The sequence below is a fragment of the Rattus rattus genome, chromosome 3 (genome assembly GCF_011064425.1).
Source record: "Rattus rattus isolate New Zealand chromosome 3, Rrattus_CSIRO_v1, whole genome shotgun sequence".
NCBI lineage: Eukaryota > Metazoa > Chordata > Mammalia > Rodentia > Muridae > Rattus > Rattus rattus.
This window is the reverse complement of record NC_046156.1, coordinates 149,273,540-149,296,262: the sequence shown is the minus strand read 5'-3', so window position 1 is coordinate 149,296,262 and position 22,723 is coordinate 149,273,540. Positions and strand designations below refer to the sequence as shown.

Sequence of the window (22,723 nt, the reverse complement as noted above, 5' to 3'; positions counted from 1 at the left end):
TCAGAAAGCAGAATGAAAGAAAGACTGTATAGTTCTGGTTCTAACAACCAGCAGAAACAATTTGCAGGTATACTGCCCCAACTTATTACAGAGGTTAAGGAGAATTTTGCCAGTAGCTTGGGGAGAAGGCTTAGCTGCAGAAGCAGTAACTAGACTCAGCCTCAAGTCACCCCTTCAACGATTAAGCGCCAGTAAAGGATGCTGGCAAGCACTGGAGAGGAAGGAGGTGCTTTCCTATTCCTTCGCACTGTCAATGGGCTTAATGATCATTTTCTCATAGCCCTAATGAAGACCTGACCGACTTCAGATCTTACACAGGCTAAGACTTGGTTTGGTCAGTCATTTTACCAGATCAGGTTAGCCACTCTATTTAGAATGTCACAAATACAACTTAACTTTCTTTTTAAAGTACAGTATACTTATACACCATGAAGTTAAATCACAAAGTATGCAAGTCAACACCAGTTATTTACAGTACACCATCATTTTAAGACAACAAGAAACCTTGTAACTGACAGCAGTTCTATTATTAGGCCTTCTACTTCAAGCAACCACTAATCTACTTCCTCTCTACAGAGATTTGTCTACAAATGTCTATTTGACTATTTGACATTCCATACAAAGTGGATCACATAAATATGGTCTTTTCAACTTGTTTCTTCAATTAGCATAATGTTCATGAAGTCCATCCCAGGTGTGCCCTGTTTCTAAGTACTGGTGAATAATGCCCATTCATACACACGACACATTTATTTATCAAATGAGGACATTACTAAGTACCTTTGTACTTATCAAAGCCATCCAACATCCTTCTTTTAGAGACTAAGCTTCCAGAAGTTTCAACCTAGCACAAAACCACAAAAAACTCCTAGTTAAGTTTTAGGCTGTTCAACTAAGTTTAACATTCTTTTTTAATTAACTTTGATTTACTGAAAGGACCATGGCTCCAAGTTCATTTTCCTGTAACTATTCAGTTATTCCAGCATCATTTATTAAAATATATATACATATATACATATATATATATATATATATACACACACATATATATTTCTCTATGGAATTGCTTTTGCACTTTTGTCAAAAATCAACTGCCCATGTACATTTTACAACATATGGAAACATCCCACATCATCAGATCAAGAGATTCTTTGAGAAGAAGTTTCAGATTTACTAATTTTATGTTTACAGGTATTTTCCCCACATATGTGTCTGTATAACACATGCATGCCTGGTACCCTTGCAGATTAGAAGAGGGAGTCAGATTCCTTGGAACTGGAGTTACCGATGGTTGTGCATCACCATGTGGCTGCTAGGAAACAAACTGGGTCCTATACTAGAGCAACATCTCCCCAGTCCGAGGCCAAATATTTTAACATCCAACTTAGATCTTTTAATTTAAAAACTGACACTTTTGGGGCTGGAGAGATGGCTCAGGGGTTAAGAGCACTGACTGCTCTTCCAGAGGTTGAGTTTGAATCCCAGCAACCATATGGTGGCTCACAACCATCTGTAATGGGATCAGATGCCCTTTTCTGGTGTGTCTGAAGACAGCTACAGTGTACTCAATAAATAAATCTTTAAAAAAAATTGACATTTTCAGATACATTATCACTTAAGTTTTGACATAGTAACAAACACACAAAACTATCTGAAAATACTCCTCCTTTTCAATCCGAAGTTTTCACTTAACCAAAACATGTAAACAGAGTAAATGCAAAAGCCACGTGAATATTTGTCTTCTAATAATTCATATATAAGACATCTTTAAAGAGTTAAAATAATACTAGGCTTTACAGTCAAGATTTTCACCTTGGGAAAATATATGTATCAGAAGGTTATTCTGTTAGCATGTACTGGCATTATTCCTTTTAACTTTTATTTATGTTATGTGTATGTATGGATACCACCTACATGCCTGGTGCTTCAGAAGGTAAGATGAGGGCACAGGATTCCCTGCAACTAGTGTCACAGGCAGTTCTGAGCCACTGTGTGAGTGTTAGGAATTGAACTTAAGTCCCTGCCAGAGCAGTAAGAACTCTAACTGCTGAGTCTTCTCTCCATTTCCATCATTACTTTTAAATACTCTTAACTTTTAACAGTTGTTTATCAACGCTGTCAAGACAGCTCAGCAGGTAAAGTACACTTGCTGCCAAGCTTGACTCCTCAGTTTGATGCCAGAAATCCACATGGTTGAAGGAACCAACTCCCCTACACTATTCTCTGATTGCCACGCTCAAGCCTGTGTGCGCGTACACAGAATAAATATAAATCAAACAGTTTGAGAAGACTGGTCTTCCTTTCTAATAGGGCAAATATCTATTTATACAACACACAACAACTTAAATGTTATGGCTTCTCAATTTTAAGAGTTCAAAGAAAGCCAGATGTGGTTCCACTACATTTAGACACGACACAGGACTGAAGGTAGGAAGTTACCTAGGACACACACAGGAGGTTCAAGGACAAATAAAGACCCAGTTTCAAAACAGATATAAACAACAAAAACCATAAAGAGTATAAAGGGGTCCTGAGAGTAAACTTGGAACACTCCTCTGTATCAACCATCCTCTATTACTTTTCTTGTCAAAGTGACAGAACATCTGACAGAAGCAATGTAGGGAAGACTAAGAGATACATCCCAAAGTGGAAGGGAAGCACAGCCACTAGGGCTCTTCTGTGACAGCCTGCAAAGAGACTTGTTACATCTCAGAAAATGAGGAAGCAGCAAGATCAGACCCAAAGGACACTTCAGACCCACAGCCCGGAACCCATTTCCCTCCAGTGAGGCCCCACCTCCTAAAGGTTCCACACCATCCCAAACAGCACCCTCATAGAACACATTAGCCTGTAAGGGTCATTCCTGAAACAAAGAATAACAGCCTTCAAAGTGTTACATTTAATACAATGCTTCTAAGCACTGTAAAATGAGGAAGGAAGAATGAAACATTTTACTTAGCAAAGGTCCTAAGTACACAGTAGATGTTCAGTATTCATTAAGTAGAGACAAAATTTCTAAAGATGTGGTGTCTCCAAATCCCTCATCTAAAAAAAAAATGTTCCAGCAGAATGGCATACCAAAAAGGTAATAAGTTTCAATGGGTGTAAATTGTACTTAATTAACCTACCTCCACCTTTAGAATACAACATCGTCAAGAAGGAAGGGCAGAAAAATAAGAAAGGCTATGATGCTGAGGTTAAACAAGAGTAAATAAGAGTTGAGGGAATGCTTCATTGGCTTCTAAGCCTCAAGAACTGAGCATGCTACCCCATCCCTCCATCAGAAAAACCTCTTAGATATGACCACATTTGAAGAGATAATTAAGTTAGTGTAGTTGTTAGTATGGGACCTAAGCAGAATGACTTGAAAGAGATTGAAAGAGATTGAGACACAGATCAGTGCAGAATGGAAGACCACAGCAAGAGGACAACCATCCCCAAGCCTAGGAGAGTGCATCCCTCAGGAGGAGGACACTTGTCAACACTTGGATCCAAAGCTTCTGTCCTATAGGGCTGTACACAGTTAACACCGAGACTATGGCATTCTGTCACAGCAATCCTTCAAAACTAAACAATAGTCAAATCCCAACTCTTCCCATTGCTTACAGATACTACTACTACTGTAGAAATCATTTCCTTTTAACTCCTCCTCCCTAGGCTATCTCAATTATTTAGCTGTTATGGTTTATACTGATTGGCTTTATGTGCATTCCAATCCCACTACCTTAATTTAAACTTCCATAGCCCACTAGAATACAATGGGTATTCATCTGAAGCTTCCCTTGATGACTGACTTCTTAATCCCTGTTAAGATTTCATTCTTCATTACACTAAAAATGAGTTCTCTTCATGTCCTTACAGAAACAAACAAACAAACAAACAAACAATCAGTCTAGTCTGAAAGAAATTAGATGAAGATAACTCAAAAACAGTCTCTGGGTAGCACAGATTTCATCGTAGCAATTCAATCCCAAGTACTCCAGTTCACCCATGTATCGGGCATGTTTTCAGATGTCTGGCCAGCTCAAGGACTGACAATGCCAGTCACAGTTTTGTTCTCTTTTCTTACCTTTACCACTATCACCCTGCCTCTTGGATCAAAATGAACTAGTCATATTCTAGCTCTCAGAAATCTGAGGTTAACAGCTGGTAACAAAAAGGGCTACATAAGGAAAATAGCCAGTAACAGAGTGAGAAGAAAATGTGTTATGCTACCTCTGCTCTAGCTAGAGGGAACTGTTCTTAGAGCTCCTAAGTCCTAATAGACTATGGAAGGCTACACTGCTGCTGAACTTCCAATAGAAAACCAACCCCAGATGTCTTCATGATGTACCTGTTCTTCCCCCAGCTCATTCATTCACTCCCCAGAGACATGCCTTCTTAGTGGTTTCTTAACATTCCAAGCATGCTTGTACCTTAGAGATTATCCTGCTCTACACACAAAACATTTGCAGAGATAACTCCTTCTATGTCCTCTCTGTTAGGTCTTCTACTGTCAAAACTGTAAGCCCTGTCCTCATACCTGATGTTTTGCACAGCACATAACAACCTTCCATTCATATATGCCACATATTTTATTTAATGTTTGTTTTGGTTTTCCTTCTTTACCTACCAAATTAACTAGATTTTAAGCTCAATGAAAAAAAAATCCTCTACTTTGTTTTCTTTCTAATTCAAACACACCAACTATTTGAATTGAAAGATGTGTTCAATATTATGCCAGATAAAAGGAGGCACACTTGGTTCATGAATGCAAACATGTTTGAGCCACAAGTCTGTGGTTAGAATGAATCAGGTTATGTCTGGAAACATAGTAAAAGACGTATTTCTAAAACATTCTTAAAAAAGAAGCTAGCTAGCTATATGACTCTGATATTTGCCCATCCTATTAATACATTGCTCCTAATGTAGAAGAATTTGAATCCAGTAATATGGCTGCCCCAGCAAGGGATTACTTCCAAAGACCTAGGTCTGTGTGATCCAGCTGCAACACAGACATGCCCTTAGTACACATATTTAATCCCTAACATTGAAAATAAAGTTAGTTTGTATAAGGAAGCAACCATGCTTACAAGTGTTAGCATCTAATTGAGGAGCAGACAAAGTGATGAATCAGAGAAAGGATTGACAGACTAAATCAAAGATAGGATACATTCAACTCTCATAAGAACAGCATAGGAAAAGAGGCAACAGAGAGAGATCAGAGACAGACACAGAAACAGAGAAACCATAACAGTTTTTACAGAGACAGAATGAGACAGATAAGAAGAAGCCAGAAGATTAGAACAGATTACCAGAGTTAGAAGCCAAGCATAGCAACTCAGTGAGAAGCCAGATTGAATCAGTCAGCTTGAGAAGAGTTTGGGCCAGAACAGCTGAGTTGAACCAACCTGCCAGAGTTCAGAAAGAACTAGGAGGGTGAGTTTGTTTATTCAGCAGTAAGATGAAGACTCTGAGATGACAACTACATCTGGCAAATGAAAGCTACTTTTGGGTTTGGAGAGATGGCTCAGTGATTAAGAGCACTGACTGCTCTTCCAGAGGTCTTGAGTTCAAATCCTGACAACCACATGGTGGGTCACAACCATCTAGAATGAGATCTGATGCCCTCTTCTGGTGTGTCTGAAGACAGCTACAGTATACTTATATGTAATAAATATTTTTTTAAAAAGCTACTTTTACACCTAAATTTGAACTGCTCCATGCTTCTTGTCATAATGTTAAACAATGTGATCAGTTGTAATACATTTCACCTTCATATTTTTAAAAATGAGTATTTACCAAGGCCAGGCATGGTAGTATATACCATTGATACCAGCCAGCATTTGAGACAGAGAGGCAGACAGCTTTCTATGAGTTTGAAGCCAGTCTGGCCTACATATTGAGTATCAGGACAACTAGGACTATAGAGAAACCCTGTCTCAAAAAGATAAATAAAAATAAACAAAAAATAATATTTTCCATCATAAAACACAAAATAGAAATAGTGCTAACATTTCCCTTACAAAATACTGATAAAATTTGAATTATGTTCATTACTGTAAGTAGCTACTTAACAAAATGGAAAACAAAAGAGCCTGCTTTATGTATCTATCACTGGGTTGAAATATAAATGTTCTTCTGTAGCAAAATACTTAATATTTTTATGAGAGCTTCAGACATGAGTTCTTGACTGCAACATCTATTCCAATACTGCAGCACTTTTCCTTTAAAGAAAACATGTAACTTGGAGCACAGCATAGATTGTTTTTTGGGTTTTTTTTTTTTCTGAACTTGAAAAATCTCAGTGCATTGCAATAAGATTGGACTCCTGACCCATAAAATGAAGAGGGTAGATGCCCTAAGGTCTCCTTTAGCTCTGAAATTTAAAAATTTGATGCCAGCAGTTTACATAACACACCTGTACTTTTGCAAACTATACACAAATAAGTTATCTACCAAATACAAAAATAAATTACAAAATTGCCAATTTGACAAAAATATAATTCAACACACTTAGCACTTTAGTAATCTTTAAAATTTGGTAATTATGCCAACTAACCCAGAACTTCCAGGGACTAAGCCACTACCCAAAGACTATACATGAACTGACCCTGGACTCCAACTGCATAGGTAGCAATGAATAGCCTAGTAAGAGCACCAGTGGAAGGGGAAGCCCTTGGTCCTGCCAAGACTGAACCCCCAGTGAATGTGATTGTTGGGGGGAGGGCGGTAATGGGGGGAGGATGGGGAGGGGAACACCCATATAGAAGGGGAGGGGGAGGGGCTAGGGAGGTGTTGGTCCGGAAACTGGGAAAGGGAATAACATTTGAAATGTAAATAAGAAATACCCAATTTATTAAAGATGGGGAAAAAGTGAAAATTGGTAATTATTTACTATGAAGACACAGAAATTATAAAATAAATCCTTTACTGAAAACACAAACATCCTGAACATTACAATATTGTAGACGATGGTCCAACAGAAGAATGTAATATGATATTTCTGTGGTAGGTATTTACTAACAACCATTTTTCATAGAATATTCAGTTTTTAAAACAAGTGTTTCCCTAAATAGGAAATAGTGCTAACATTTTTAAGAATATATTTTATTTTTTCTTCATATATATTATATATGTGCATCTGTATGCCTACTATGTATATTGGCAAGCAGGGGTGGCAAGGTACCCTCAGAGGTCAAGAGAATGAGTAGTACCCTTTACAGCTGGTATCAAAGGCAGCTGTGAGCCACCTGACATGGGTGCTGGGAAGTAAACTGAGGTCTTCTAGAAGATTATGGAAGAAAAAAAATTAGAGCATTTTTAAGAAAAATATTTTAATGTGTATAGGTGTTTGCCTGCATGTATGTTTGTGCACCATATGCATACTTGGTACCTTTGGAGTCCAGAAAAGAGCGATGGATTCCCTGGAGTTACAAACAATTGTAAGCTGGGCTATGGGTGCTGGGAATAAATCTCAGGTTGTCTGAAGAGCAGTCAGGGACTTAACTATTGAGTCACCTCTCCAGCCCTATAATATGCCCTCTTATTAACAAATATTTAATGGATTTGGCTCATCATCTCTCTCTCTCTCTCTCTCTCTCTCTCTTTCTCTCTCTCTCTCTCTCTCTCTCACACACACACACACACAATATAAATGTAGTAAAACAAATTTAATTTGCTTTCTGTTACGTCATACTTTTCAAACACAAAACCAACAGTTTGTAACAAAAAGAAACTGCATTTAGGAAATAATCTACTGGAGCTGGACAGGTAGCTGGCTCAGTAATTAAGTGCGCTAGCTCTTCTGGCCGAGGACCTGGGTTCCCAGAACCCACAAAGCAGCTTACAGCCATTCGTAACTCCAATTCCACAGGATCCAGTGCCCTCTTTGGCCAACATAGCACCAGCAAAGCACATGGTACACATACATACATGCATTCGATCAAAATACTCTATGATACATAAATTTTTTTAAATATCCTGCAATTTTTGAGAAACGGCTCAGTAGTTAAGAGCACCAACTGCTCTTCCAGAGGTCCTAAATTCAATTCCTAGCAACCACATGGTGGCTCACAACCATATGTAATGGGATCAGATGCTCTCTTCTGGTATGTCTGAAGACAGCTACAATGTACTCATGTACATAAAATAAAAAAATATCCTGCAGTAACTAAACAAGTAGAACAATCGTTTACAAGCTTTGCACCACCTTCATTTTATGACGTCTGTCATGAACCTATTCCTTGCAGTTATTTCAAGTCAATTTTAAATTGGGAAATTTTCAAAAAACCTTACAATTCAAAACTTTACAAAAATGGTCATGAAAACTATTAATATTCACTTTCATATGCCTGGAGAGTTGACTTTTCAGGTAAAGAAAGGTGCCTGGTGACCTCAGTTCAACTCCTAGAGCCCACCCGTATGGTGGAAGGAGAATACTGACACAGTTGAAAAATAAAGTCTTGTCAACTTATATTAACAATTCATCCGCCAAAAGAAATGACAAAAACAAGTTGCCGCACTCTGGAACACTTGATGAGCCTCATGAACCATCTCTCCAGTTCACTTACAAATAACTAAGCACAGGGTCTGACATGCTGGGGCAATCTTTCTCCTGCCATTTACTACCTGAGGGAACTGGGGCAAGTTGCTCATTGAAATTAACCTTTAGTTCCTTCGCCTGTGTAATGAACAGCAGGTTGCTGCCTTCCTAAACCTGCTGAAAAAACTGAGAGGTAACACCTCTCAGAGGTAATGGGAAAGCTCACATCGACTCCTCAGTAAGTTATTAGTTACTTTGAGTAACTAATCGATTTTTTAAAAAATCACTTATCTCTTATCCCAATATAAAAAAGTACTTTTAAGCACTAGTACCATCTCCTTCATGACACCACAGACACTCAGTTTCTCAATTCCTGAGTTACTAATAACTATGGTCATTTCATATGCCTATGAAGTACTAAGTGGAAAGAATCAGGGTTTCATATAATATGCCAGTGCAAAGCAAATAATACATATGCTTGCTAGATTTAGTCATTAAAACTTGATTCAAAGGAGATTACGCGCAGTTACAAGCACTTGTTCTTGCAGAGGACCAAGGTTTGAGTCCCAGCAGCTTACATCGATCCAATACATATGAGCAAAATACTAACAAACTTGAATCAAAGCCAGTCATGGTAATGCAAGATGCTGAACTCGTCTCAAAAACCAAACAAAACAAAGACAAGCACTGAATATACGGATGTGAAACCTACAGAGATGTACACACAAGATCAGCCTGTGTGACTGTTAATCCTCAACGGTTTCATTTGACTCTTTCCCAAAGTTCTGCAATGGCGACTAGCTTCACTCACTCACTCACTCACTCACTCACTCACTCACTCACTCAACAGAACCATGCTGTAGCATAATGAAGTGACAGCGACAAGCAATGAAAACAGGGTCAACTGTCTCCTACCACCTGTGTGAACCTTAACCAAGCTACTAAATAAGCCTAAATTTCCACAGCCACGAAAGGTAATACAGATCCACCCCCCAGGGCTGTCGGGAACTTCAAAGTGAATCTTCCTGTGCATGTTTTGTAAACTATACTATTTTTTATCAACTCCTCACATTATTACTAAACTTTTTATTACTCGATGACTTCAATACAGAGCTTGGCGGTTCAATTGCATATCAAGTCGGCAAAATAAACCCTGAGGTTGAAAAAGACGCTCATTCGAACAAGAATATATCCAAAGTGTAAGTATCTGCCCTGGTAAATACATAATAATTTCCTCTACAGACTCACTAATACATCAGCCACTCTAAAACACCCTGCCAACGTCAGGTAAGCGACTGCTTTCTCTACCCATGTGGCCGTTTTTGTCTCGTTACTCTGCTAATTCAAAACAACCACATCCAAAATACGCGTCCACAAACAAAACAAACAAACCCTTGCTTGCTGGTGTCCAGGATTTACAAGAAACCTAAATATTAGCCCCTCTTCCTCCAATAGTCTCTAGGAACCCTCCCTCTCTCGTGCCTAGTCAATGCACTTAGGGTAAGGCAAGCAGAGGGCAAGGTTTTACAACAGGGGTCAGTTCAGTCCACTGGGCAGTTGTCACCTCGCGGTGTATTTTCCGCGAAGTTTCAAAGTCAACAAAGAAGTTTTGTGGCAGAGGTAGGGCTTAGAGGACAACAGCAAACAGACCCGAACACGGGGGAAAAATGAGTGGGGGAGGGGAGTGAAAAATGCCCCCGGACTTCGCACTGTGGCCCCCTCCTCCGAGGACCCAGGACGGCGGAGGCCGGGGCCGCGATCTTCTTCACCGTCAAGTCCCCGCAGCCCCACGTCTCGGGCACCCTACGGTCCCAAGCACCCCACTTTCCGACACCCCCATGTATTAAGCACCCCACGTCGCGACACCCTCATATCCCGGACATCCCAGTCTCGGCACCCCACGTCTCGGACACCGAAGTCCTGGCACCCAGTATCCCAGTCGAGGCTGGGTCATCGCCCGCGGGAACCGGCGGGGGGCGCGCAGAGGATCGGTCACCTTCCGATCCGAGCCCGCTGGAGGACCCGCTCGACCCGCGCGCCCGCCGGCTCGGCGAGCAAACTGCCCGCGGGAGCCGCCGCGAGCGCCTCGGCCCGAGCGCGGGCACCGCTGCAAGGGCGCGGGCGCCTCCGCCTCACCTTCCTCGGCGGTGTCCATCTTGTTTGGGGGGCGGCGGTGACGCAGCCGCGAGGCGCCCGCGACCCGGCAGAGCCTGGGGCCCGAAGGGAAAGGCGGGAGGGAGGAGGGGAGGAGGAAGAGGACGCGGGCCCGGCAGGTGCTTGCGCTCAGGTGCGAGAGGAAGCCAGACTCGGGCGAGGGGGAGAGGGACAGCGGCTGACAGAAAGCGAGCGCCGGGGAGGGGGAGGGGCGCGCGGCGGAGAGACGGGCCTGGGCGGGGCGCGCGGCGGAAAAGGCGGGGCGCTGGAGCTCTAAGCGTCACATCCGGTGCGCGCTCCCGCTCGCGCCGGGCGGGGGCGTTGCGAAGAACGGCCTGATGCCGGTGGCTGCGCGGGATGGGGACTGAAAGCCGAGGCAGCACCTCGCGGAGGTGCGGCACGTTCCGGGACAAAGGAGCGCGGGACAGCGGGAGCGAGCGCGGCGAGTCGGGCGCGCGCCCAGACGGGTGTGCGGGACAAAGGCCCCAGCGTGGGGTACCCGACCGCCACTCCCGGGGCATTCAGAATCGGCCCCGGAACAAGCATTTGGGTTCCGCTCCAGAGTGGCTCTCTGACGCATGTCTTAAAGAATTACAAAAGCATCCCTAAGATGGAAAAAGACTAGCACCCAGGTTATCAGAATCTCTCCTGGGGAGGCTTATGCAATTGATTGGAAAGACCACGTCTTCACAGCTGAAAACTGACATTGAACCTACCTCTAAGGGAAATTGGTTCAGATGTCGACACAATTAGGAAAGCTTACCTGGCCAGAACTAAATTGCTGATGAAAGAATGATGAAAGACTCAGCTCTGCTCGCATCAGTAGGCTACCTTCCTCACATAATCCTTAGAGCTTTCTCTTAATAAGATAGTACAGATTAGAAGAAAAGTTTTTCCAACCTCGATGCTTAAATATGCACGTAACGGAAAATAGATCCAAGAGACGAAACTTTGTCCATCGGTGTGAGTAGGAATTAGAAAGACACTACTTTCGATCCTCATCTGAGTATGAAAAGGAGTTCTTCAAAAAGGACAGTATTTATTTTGAATAAAGTCATTGATTTGTCTATTTCTCCAGGCAAACTCTTGCTGCCACAGTAGTGGAGATGATTCCACTAAGAATTCACTCTGTAGGGCCTATAGCAGCATACTTTGAGCTAGCCAGGAACACAGAACCAGAATTCAAGTCTTGTCAGCATGGGAGGAAAGATTTCCGGGAAAGAGAAAAAGGTTTGCAGAAGGAAGTATCATTAATAGTATTCAGGGTGGGTGTGTAAACCTGTTGGCCATGGGTGATGTAAGGTGGTGGGATGGAGGGCTTTCTCCTGGTTTTCTGTGTTTTCTCTTGGGAACTCAAGGGGAAAGTTCACTTTTCACCAGGTCGCCCTTCCACATTGCAATACATTGTGCAGTGAATTACCTTTTCTGGTTTTGACTTTGGATGAGATGTAAGTAATTAGGCAATGTCTGTTTAGTCCGTACTATGTGCCAGGCAGTCTTTACAACAACCCTTTGAATTGTATAAATCAGACCTCCCAGATGCCTCTAATGGTAATTTAACTACGTTTAGGCTAAAAGCAGGACAATACTCTTAATGTGAACCTCAAGATAAGACTATGCTGGGTCATAGGGCTCCTAGAACTAGTCTCTCTACCCCATCCTCAGCTTGGCCTTTCTATGTACATCGGGTTCATCTTGTCCAGCCAACTTCTTCCACGTGGCTAGATACAGGGAGAACATGAAGCTCTCTATTACCAAACTTAAAACTCCCAGGGAAAAGCAATTTCTCCAGTAAATTGCCCATCCCTGAACCTAATGACTGTGCTGAAGGAGGACCTGTAACAACATGGATACCATCATGTTCAGGTACTGCCTAGAATGTGTGGAAATGCACTGTTTACTGTGCTCTGGGGATACTTTACTACCCCTATTGTAAGAGAATGTTGTAGTCTAAAAACAGCTTGTTCTGTTTGTTGGGTCTATTGTCGTTAAAAGTTTGACCTAGAGGTGTCACTTGTAGGAAGGGCTAGAATCATTGGGAAGTGGGGCCTAACATCAGGTGACTAAGTCATTGAGGCGTGCCATTTAGAATTTTGGTTAAAAAAAAACAAAACAGTATGTGACTTTTTCTTTTCATCCCAGGTGTAGGATATGGGGCTGTTTCAAATTAGCCACAACCTGCTCTAGGAGGGGTGTGATCTTTGCTGTCTCTAAAGAGGAGGAAGAAAAGGGGAGTTGGTTCCTGCTGCTCCTGGTTGCTGTTGTTTGATGAGAAGCTGGAGATATCCTGTTGACAAAGTTTGGACTGGCCAAGGAAACCCGATGCCCCTAATCATCAGGAAGTAGTCAAAGGAGGTCTACTCCCCTTTCCCCTTTAACCTTCTCTCTCTCCTCCCTTAGTGTACTAAAACACAATGGAATAGCCCCTGCCCAAAGTAGCCCCAACAGAAGACAGTCCCCGTAGGTTTGTCTTTGAGAGTTCTCACCCAAAAAAGGCCAAGTTTAGCCCCATGCAGATTCCTGGTTGGTTCCATGCACTCCTATATGCACATCACCTTCATCTTTTGCCATATCCTGAACAGCTTACAGCAACCTGAATAGAGAAAGGTGGCATACAGAAAAGCTGAGGTCTGTGGGCCATGCTTACTCTCCTGGGCTGGCCTCATGATGCCCCAACCCAGAACCTTGTCATGTTTACTGTGAACAGCACAGGAGAAGTTAGCTAGTCCTGACAGAAGTCTCGGTGGCATAACAGTCTCACAGTGCAGTCAACTGGAGGAAAAAGCTGCAATTTCTAGGTTTTGCACACATAGGTCAATCGTTTATAAACATACATAGACCAGAGGAAGGCCTTGCCTTTCCTCTGAGCCTCACTGACAAGGAAAGCTTTGTCCATTCCCATAGGTCTGAAGCACTGGGGTCCTTGACATGGTCGTGTCCTTTTCAGTAATTCACACTCGCTCAGGACTTCATCCACACCTTACACATGTCACCATGAGATCCTCACACTATATGAAGTTATCATACAGGACACCATGGTCTTGAACCTACAAAACCAAGCTAAGTAAACCTCTTTTTCCTCTCCCCATCCCCCACTCTGGGACATGGTCTCACTATGTAGCCTTGGCAAGCCTAGAGCTTCTTTTCCTGTGTAAGCAGCTTGTGTCAGGTATGTTGTTATGGGATGAGAAGATGACTCAGGACATGTGGGAGGATACAGTGTAATTTTTTGAGCATGAACGATGACAATAGCAAACTAATAATAACAGTAATTAACCAAAGTTCCTATTATGTCCAATGAATATCAATGGCAATTCTGTGAAGTAAATATACCTGTTCGCAGATGAGCCATCAGATTCACAGCAGGTGACTAACACAAAGGGAAAAAAGGAAGCAGCGTTAAGCCACAGCTCTGTCTGACTCTAGGGCCCCATATTTTAAACCTCATTGGTTTAGCAGAGCAACCGCTCCCTGCCATCAAACCTCAATTCTTTATTGTTTTTACTGTGAGCTTAAGTGTGACCTTGAAACAGTTGCACAGAACTCTCCTGAAGAAACATAGGTATAGTAACTAAGCCAAGACCCTTACCACAACCTTGACATTATCGAGAACAGCAAATTACTAAGGGCAATGCATGGTGCTGTCTTAAAATTAAACTCTTTCCTTCCACTTCAATTTCTCTTATTATTTTTCTCTTCCCTTCTCACCTTCCTTTTTCCTATCTTTCCTCCCTTTCTATCTTCTTCATCATTCCTCTTCCTTGAAATGAGACCCAAAAGCAAGGTAGGAAAAAAAAGTATACAAGTAGAATAGAGAAGCACTGTGGGCTAAGGCAGTGCCTTACAGTCTGCAACTAAAGATGTTAAGAGTAAAGATGGCTTCCCAGTAACAGAGGAAATACAAATACGGAAAGAGGGAAGGCTAAAAATAGTCCTGAAAAATTGAATCTAGGAGTCACTCCTGGCAGGAACTGCTATTCAAACTCGGCCATCAGTGATCAAATCATCTCAGGCCATGAATTTGGTAGAAACAAGCTTGGGCCCAAGCATGGTGGTACACACCTTGGAAGGCAGAGGCAAGCAGATGTCCGAGTTTGAGGCCAGCCTGATCTATATAGTGTAGTCCTTCCAGGGCTACACAGTGACTCTGTCTCAAAATAGATAATTAATTAATAACTGAGCTTGGGCTGCTAGATCTCTAAGCAAGAGTAAATATGAATTCTTTCTGGAAAGATGTACCTGTGCTGTACACTGACCTTGCGAGTTCATTTGTGGAGATTCTTTGAGGGCGTGTGTATACAAAATACAAGAATAAGAAGAAACATACAACAAAGAGTAGAAACCAGCCCCACTGACCTCCTTCTCCCATCCCTGAAGAGGCAAAGTCTCACCCAGACTGAAGTTGCATGCCTCCCTGCACATGTGTTGGGTGTCTACTGGGATCTCTTCAGTTACCCATCACCTGGTTCAGTTACCATGCATGTCCTGATGATGGATCCAGATCTCTGATGCCTTCCTCAGTTCCTGATCCCAGCATGTGCTACTTAAAATTCTTTAACCTGTAGTTCAGAAACTCAAAAATCTCTTAATTATCTGCATTAGTTAGGGTTTCTATGCTAAGACACTATGGTCAAGGCAAATTATAGAAGAAAGTATTTACTTGGGTTCCAGAGGGATAGGAACACATTGCTATCATGGTGGGGAGCAAGGCAGCAAGCAGGCAACCATGACACTGGAGCAGCAGCTGAGAGCTCTCGTTCCAATCTACAAACAAGGAACAGCGAGAGCTAACTCAAAATGGCAGCAGGTTTTCGAAAGCTCAAAACCTGCCCTTGGTGGCATACTTCATCTAGCAAAGCTACACTTCCTAATCCTCCCCACTAGCCACCAACTGGAGATTAAGTATTCAAATGCCTGAGACATATGGGAACATCTCACTCCAACCACAATATCTGTCACTGTTCGTTCTCTTGCAGAGTCACACCACTGTCAGTAACATGGGGGCAGAAAAGGAAAGATCTTGAGGCTGGGCCATGGGCACCAAGGCCCTGTAAGTCCTGCCCAACTGGCTCCATTTAGTAAACATTCATGCTATCTTGTCAGAGGATTGGCAACCTTGCCTTTATCATCAGAAGAGCCTTCCTTCTCCCTAAAAGGTTTAGCATTGCCTCTTCCAGCACTTGCCTCCTGTGAGTCTGTCTCCATATAGGACAGCCCTTAGGTTTGCCCACACTCTGCTGCATGCCCCACTTCTTTGTTAAGTGGACTGTGGGCACCCCTCTCTAGATTCTCTAGCATCTGGGTAGTCCCTGAGCTGCTCATATAATAAACGGGTGCTGGTCAGATCATTTCTAATAGAACTTTGTCGTACAACCTGCAACAGCCAGGCTGGGAAGCCATGTTCTTCCCTCCACAGCAGTGAGCCAGTCGTGGTGGGTCAGGTTTGCCTCTGGAGTACCGTGTTTGCTGCTGCTGCTTCTACTTTAGGACCAGCTAGAGAAAGACAAATCACATGGGATGCCCTCATCCACACCATTAGCCTCTAACCAGGTCTTCTCCCTACCCACCCCAGCCTTCCTCCCCTCCCCCCATTACAAAGACCTTTGACTCTTCTGCTTGCCTTTAGTCTGCCAAACACAACTGGCTGTGGTGGACTCCCTTACCACAGAATAGCCTCTGCTCGTTCTTGTTTGGGGAGCCTTTGTTTATTTTTACCTAATTTTAGTGGCTAGTTCTGAGGTCTTGTGGTTGGTATCTTGCCCACCCAGGCTTCTGGCTCCCTCTTCTACTCTGAGGGCTCTTCGCCAGCCTCCAGTCTGTCTCCTTTCAGTAGGAGTGACAGTGCCCTTCCCTGCAGTGACTCATCCGTTTGTTCATTGTGTCAGAGGAGACTCCAATCACCATTGGACACCCACAGAACCTCATTTTAGCCCCAGTGCTAGGGAAGTAGTTGCCATAGTGATAGATGCAGCCCACAGGCTCACTTCAGAGTGGCTGGCTGCAGCTAGCCCATGCCAGGAAGGGTCAAGCCTTCTGCATGGTCTGTGGTGCTCAATATGTCCAAACTACCCCTCACTTCTGAGAGTACAAGCGGAGCAGAGGGTGGGAATCCTCCATGTCCATCATTCTTACAGTCTTGATTTAGCATGTCCCCCTCCGCACCCCCTCCACACTGATTCTTAATGGTTGGCCTCACTGGGTTGTGCAGCTTAAACTGTGTTGCTCAGCAACGAAATGACAAGGTAAATGCAACCTCCATTGAATGTGTATGAACACCTCAATCTTTTCAAGAGGATATAGATCTAAGCGGTCCATGTTAGGATGGGGGGTTGGGTAGTCTAAGCCTTCTCAGAGGAAGGTTAACAACAAGAACAGAGACAGTGCACAGTGAAAGTGCATATGTTGATAAATTACAGCCAACATCCAAGTCCAGATAGAGAAAAGGAGCATCTCTAGTTCTCCAGTTTCCTCCAACCTTCCTCAGTGCCCATCTCCTCAACCTGGATATGATTTCCACAATCACCCTGCTGCTCCACTGGTCTAAGACTCCCATAACTAGAATGAGACTGTATACCTGACTCGACCCAGGGCACTATGACAGTGAGATCCCTATGAGGGGTGTGTGTGTGTGTGTGTGTGTGTGTTTATTTATTTATTTTGTTTGAATGTGGGAGTAGGAGGTGGCCATGCCACAATTCATAGGTGGATGGCAGAGGACAACTTGTAGGAGTTGTCTCTCTCCTTCCACCATCTATATCCTAGAAATCTTGTTGTCTTGGCAACAAGTGTTTTCACCTGCTAAGCCATCTCACCAGACTTTTTTCTTTATTGTAATTTTAAAGTAGAGTCTCACCATGTAGCCATGGCTAGCCTGGAATTCACTATGTAGAGCAGGATAGCCTTGAGCTCCCACCAAGTGCTGAGAGTTCTGACCTGGAGTTTTTCTCCTTCTCCTTTGAGCAGCAGAGATCAACAGTGATGGGATCCAGGTGCCAGCCTCTGATTTGCTGGCACCAAAAATTTGAAAACAGCTCCTTAAGTCTTGAAGCCCATGAACCTGAGAACATGGCAGAGAAGCAGGTCCTGGTCTCTACAGGCTCCAGCCCCCTCAAGGACCTTTGGTGGCCCCAGGAACATTCTCTAATGTCCCTACTGCCCCACTACAGAGAAGAGGAAGCGTGGAGGAAGGGGAGGTGATGGAGTAAGAGCCTGAGGCTTTCTCCCTGGATGCTTTCCTGGCATAGATCTGATTCTTCCCATGAAAGCATAGAGTATGGTGGGTTAGTTTATTCAATAATACAGCCCTGACAACAGTTCATCTTTAACTATTTTCTCTCTGTTGGAAGGAAGCCTAGGAAGTGAGTATTCACTCTTTTCTGACTACAGACTGGACTGTTTCAGATAGTTGCTGGTTTGAGATGTCATATATGTATATTTGAATGCTTGGTCCGGTTTGGATCTGTTTGGGAAGGATTAGGAAGTGTGGCCTTATTGTAGGTGTGTCACTAGGTGGGCTTGGAAGTTTCAAAAGCCCACAACAGGTATCAGTTTCAGTCTCTCTCTCTCCCCTCCATCCCTTCTTCATATTTCTCTCTCTCTCTCTCTCTCTCTCTCTCTCTCTCTCTCTCTCTCTCTCTCTCCCTCTCTACCTCCCCCTCTCCCTCCTACTTGTGGATTAGGTGTAAGCTCTCAGTTACTGCTCCAGGACCTGCCTGCCAACCAAGCTCCCAACCATGATGATCATGAACTCACTCATCCTCTGAAACTGTAAGCAAGCCCCCAGTGAAATGCTTCTTTTATAAGTTGCCTTGGTCATGATGTCTCTTTATAGCAATAGAGTAGCGACTAAGACAAATAGCAATGTTATGGTGGTTTGAATAGGTATGGCCCTTATAAACTCCTGTGTGAAAGCTTGGCCCATAGGGAGTGGCACTATTAGGAAGTGTGGCCTTGGAGTAGGTGTGGTCTTGTTGGGGGAAATATGTTACTGTGGTGGAGGGCTTTGAGGTCTCTTATATACTCAGGCTGCATACAGTGTGATTACCACACAGTCTCCTCCTGCTGCTTGCAGATCAAGATGTAGAACTCTCAGCTCTTCCAGCACCACGTCTGCCTGTGTACTACCAAGCTTCCGGCCATGATGATAATGGACTAACCTGAGCCATAAGCCAGCCCCAAATTAAATGTTTTTCTTTATAAGCCTTGGCTTGGTTACAGGGTCACTTCACAGCAATGGAAACCCTAAGACACATGTGATCTTTCATATCTAACCTCTTTTATGTAATATGCTTTCAAGATCCGCCCATGGGATAGCATGAATCAGCACATCATTTCTTACTATTGCCACATGACATCCCAGTCTGTAGATAGCACTGTCAGGTATTGAACACTCGGAGTATGCCAACAGTTTTGCTATTATGAGCAATGGCTGCTGTGGACGATCAAATTGTGTGGATATACGTGTGGCTTTATACTTTGAAACAAAATTGCTGTGGTCAAGTGGTAAATGATTTTGAGAGACTGTCAAAACCTAATCTTAGAAATTTTGGGAAGAGGGAGCAATGCAAAAAGCAAACGAAGTTTGATGACCCAAGTTTGATTTCCAGGATCCATGTGGTAGAAGAGAAAAACAACTTTGACAAGTTCCTACACACACTCATTCTTCCTCTCTCTCTCTCTCTCTCTCTCTCTCTCTCTCTCTCTCTCTCTCTCTCTCTCTCTCTGAATAAAATTAGATATAACCTAATAGGAAACAACACTGCACAGCACTGATAACTTCTCTCCTAGAGATTTAAGGAGAGCCTCTCTGCAGACATCCTAGAATGCAAGAAAGTGTGTGTGTATGAGGGGGTTCTGGAAAGAGGGGATGGAGCTGAAGAGCACCAGGGGAGTAAGCACCTCATCCTCCCACAGGGTAGGAGGGAGGCAGACACCCCACTTTGCAACCCAAACCCATCCCAGATGCTTTAGCTAGAGGTGAAAAATCCACAGAGGACCTGGGAGGAGCCAACTCTGCCTGACTGTGAGAGGGGAAGCAGGGAGGGGGACGAGTTGGGGGCAGGGGAGCAAAATCTTCCAGATCGGGGGAGGAGCTTAGCAGCTGAGATAATATTTACCTCTACCTTCAAAAGACTGTGGGTTGGCAGCAAATCAGGAAAGAAAAAAAAAAGCCTTCTGGGAAGGAAGACCAGCTTACATTAACACTAAGCCATGTTTGAAATTATGATAAATTTGGCAATAGTGAGAAGAAAGAAGGTAAACTGAGGTAGAAAGTCAGTGACACATTAAGGAGTTTAGATGTGCACCTAGGGGCCCTGGGTGCTTTCATAGAGCAGGTGGCCAGTTCTTAACTAGCTGGTCTTGGAGGTGAAGAGGCAGGGGACCTTTGGGCTGAGGTTTCATGAGAGGCTGCTGTGGGAAGGCAGAGCAGGGGAGGAGGCAATCGCATAGCAGGAGAGGGTAGTGTGCAAGAAGAGTCGTTGGGTCAGTAAGCTTTCATTTATATTTTCCAGAGAAAGAACAACCTGGCTTGAAGTTCTTAGCTCTTGGGGCATGTATTGTCCCTAACTGCTCATTATGCTTGCTCTGTAAAGAGTCCCCATGGGCTCCTGTGTTTGAAAACTTGGTCTCTAGCTTATGGCACTGTCTTGGGAGGTTGTGGAAACTTTAGCAGGAGGGTAAGTCTTGAGCGGTGTGACTGTGTCCTGTTCTCTTCCAGCTCTACTGTATGTGCCTCCAGCCACCCGAGCAGGTCTCTTCCATGAAGAGTTCTATTCCCACAAACTGTGAACCAAAATCAGCCCTTCCTTCTTTAATTCGCTTTGTCAGGTAATTTGATGCTGCTGAGGAAGAGTCACGGATATGCAGCTTTAAAGTGTCTGTCTGCCAATGAGTTTGAATGCCAAAACATTACCTTCAAGAGGGAACTTGGAGTTTGCAGGGAAGGGATAAATATTTACTATCTGCCTTACTGGGAGCTGTTCAAGAGGATCCTCCTCCTCCTCCTTCTCCTCCTCCTCTTCCTCCTCTTCCTCTTCCTCCTCTTTGTTCCTCCTCTCCTCCTCTCCTCTTCCTCCTCTTCTTCCTCCCCCTCCTCCTCCTCCTCCTCCTCCTCTTCCTCCTCCTCCTCCTCTTCCTCCTCTTCCTCCTTCTCCTCCTCCTCCTCTTCCTCCTCCTCCCCTCCCTTTTCTACTTTTTTTTCCCTCTCTTTTTCTTCTTCTTCTTCTTCCTCCCCTCCTCCTCCTCCTCCTCCTCCCTCTTCCTCCTCCTCCTCCTCTTCCTCCTCTTCCTCCTCTTCTCCTCCTCCTCCTCCTCCTCCTCCTCCTCTTCCTCCTCCTCCTCCTCTTCCTCCTCCTCCTCCTCCTCTTCCTCCTCCCTCCTCCTCCTCCTCCTCCTCCCCCTCCTCCTCCTGCCTCTTTAAAAAAAGGAGGAATGTAGTATCATTTAATTTTTTTAAATTTATTTTTATTTATCTGAGTACACAGTAGCTGTCTTCAGAAACACCAGAAAACAACACCAGATCTCATTACAGATGGTTGTGAGCCACCATGTGGTTGCTGGGAATTGAACTCAGGACCTCTGGAAGAGCAGTTAGTGCTCCTAACCGCTGAGCCATCTCTCCAGTCCAGGACCCCTTCTTCAACATACCCCTCACCCTGACCCCATGCCCAGCCATTTACTTGCCAAACCATCCAACTCTGCACTGACAGCTGATGGTCCTCAGCTTCAGCTGCTGTGGGACAAGAGCTATGTGCCTCCTTTGCTCTGTATGTCTACTTGACAGTAAGGCCCAGCCATTTCGCACCTGCCCGAGGTTCCCAGGAGACTGGCTGCTCATGAAGGAACATTGTGTCTCCTCCAACATTCATGCTCTGGGCTCAGGCTAAAGATCAGCATTCTAAGAAAGAGGTGCTGACTCAAAAAGTCAAAGGGAAAAAACAACCCACAGATAGATGTGGCTAGAATGTTGGGCTTGATCTGCAGCACGGCAAGCCAGAAAGTACAAAACTTAAAAGCCTTCCGTATGCTCTTGAGGGTCAAGCTTATGTCCAGAGAGAACTGTTAACAAAGGCGCTGAAAAGGAAAAGGTTGGCAAGGGTGAAGCACTGCTCAGACTGGCTGTTGCTTTCCTGACTGTGGTATTTGTGCATTGCACTTTCTTCCAGGGATTTCTTGGAATGAGCCCAGGTTGGAAAGATGATTGGGTACCAGTGCAGAGCTGGTCTCCATCCAAACATGACTTCTTTTTTTTTTCTTGGATATTTTTTATTTACATTTCAAATGTTGTTCCCTTTCCCAGGTTCCCATCCATAAACCCCCTATCCCATGCCCCTGCCCTTCTTCTATAAGGGTGTTTCCCCTCCCCAACCACCCTTGCTCCAATCTCCCTGCTCTGACATTTCCCTACACTGGGGGAATCCGGCCTTGGCAGGACCAAGGGCTTCTCCTCCCATTGGTGTCCAACAAGGCCATCCTCTGCTACCTATGCAGCTGGAGCCATGGGTCTGTCCATGTGTAGTCTTTGGGTAGTGGTTTAGTCCCAAATATGACTTCTTGTTGCTAGAGTTTTGAGGTTGGCAAGGTTTGGCAGGGCATAGGGGTGTGTGTGAAGAAATGTCTGAGCAGCATCTTGTGTGACGATCATGTAGGCCTTTCTCTGTGTCACCCACCAGGGGCCTGTAGTCTCTGAGCTCCAGCACACAAGGGAATTCACATTTGACCACATCCTCTTTGGAATCGGATCCTTTCATTTGTTCTACAACACTGAGCATCAGGAAACCAAAGAGAGTTGACTGATGATTACATACTAATCATACATTTAAAAATAGTGAATGGGGGTTGGGGATTTAGCTCAGTGGTAGAACGCTTGCCTAGCAAGCGCAAGGCCCTGGGTTCGGTCCCCAGCTCCGAAAAAAAGAAAAAAAAATAGTGAATGGATTCTGTGGGGTTTTTTTTGGGGGGGGATCATACTTTTTCCCCCTGAGATTTCATGTGAAAACCTTCATTTGAAATCCCAGGGAATCCTAAATGCCCATCAACCAACGT

General features: G+C 44.0%; 1 protein-coding gene across 2 annotated transcripts in view; it reads right to left on the bottom strand.

Annotated features, from left to right (window-relative positions):
• Marchf6 (membrane associated ring-CH-type finger 6) overlaps positions 1–10,909 on the bottom strand; it is a 70,873-nt gene extending 59,964 nt beyond the window's left edge. Inside the window, exon 1 of one of the 2 annotated variants that reach the window (XM_032898672.1) lies at positions 10,661–10,909. In XM_032898672.1, coding sequence (XP_032754563.1) covers positions 10,661–10,679 — 19 coding nt within the window. In that variant the 5' untranslated portion in view covers positions 10,680–10,909. The remainder of the gene's footprint in view (positions 1–10,660) is intronic. The other variant, XM_032898673.1, reaches the window with a different exon arrangement.
• Between the last annotated feature and the right edge of the window lie 11,814 nt (positions 10,910–22,723).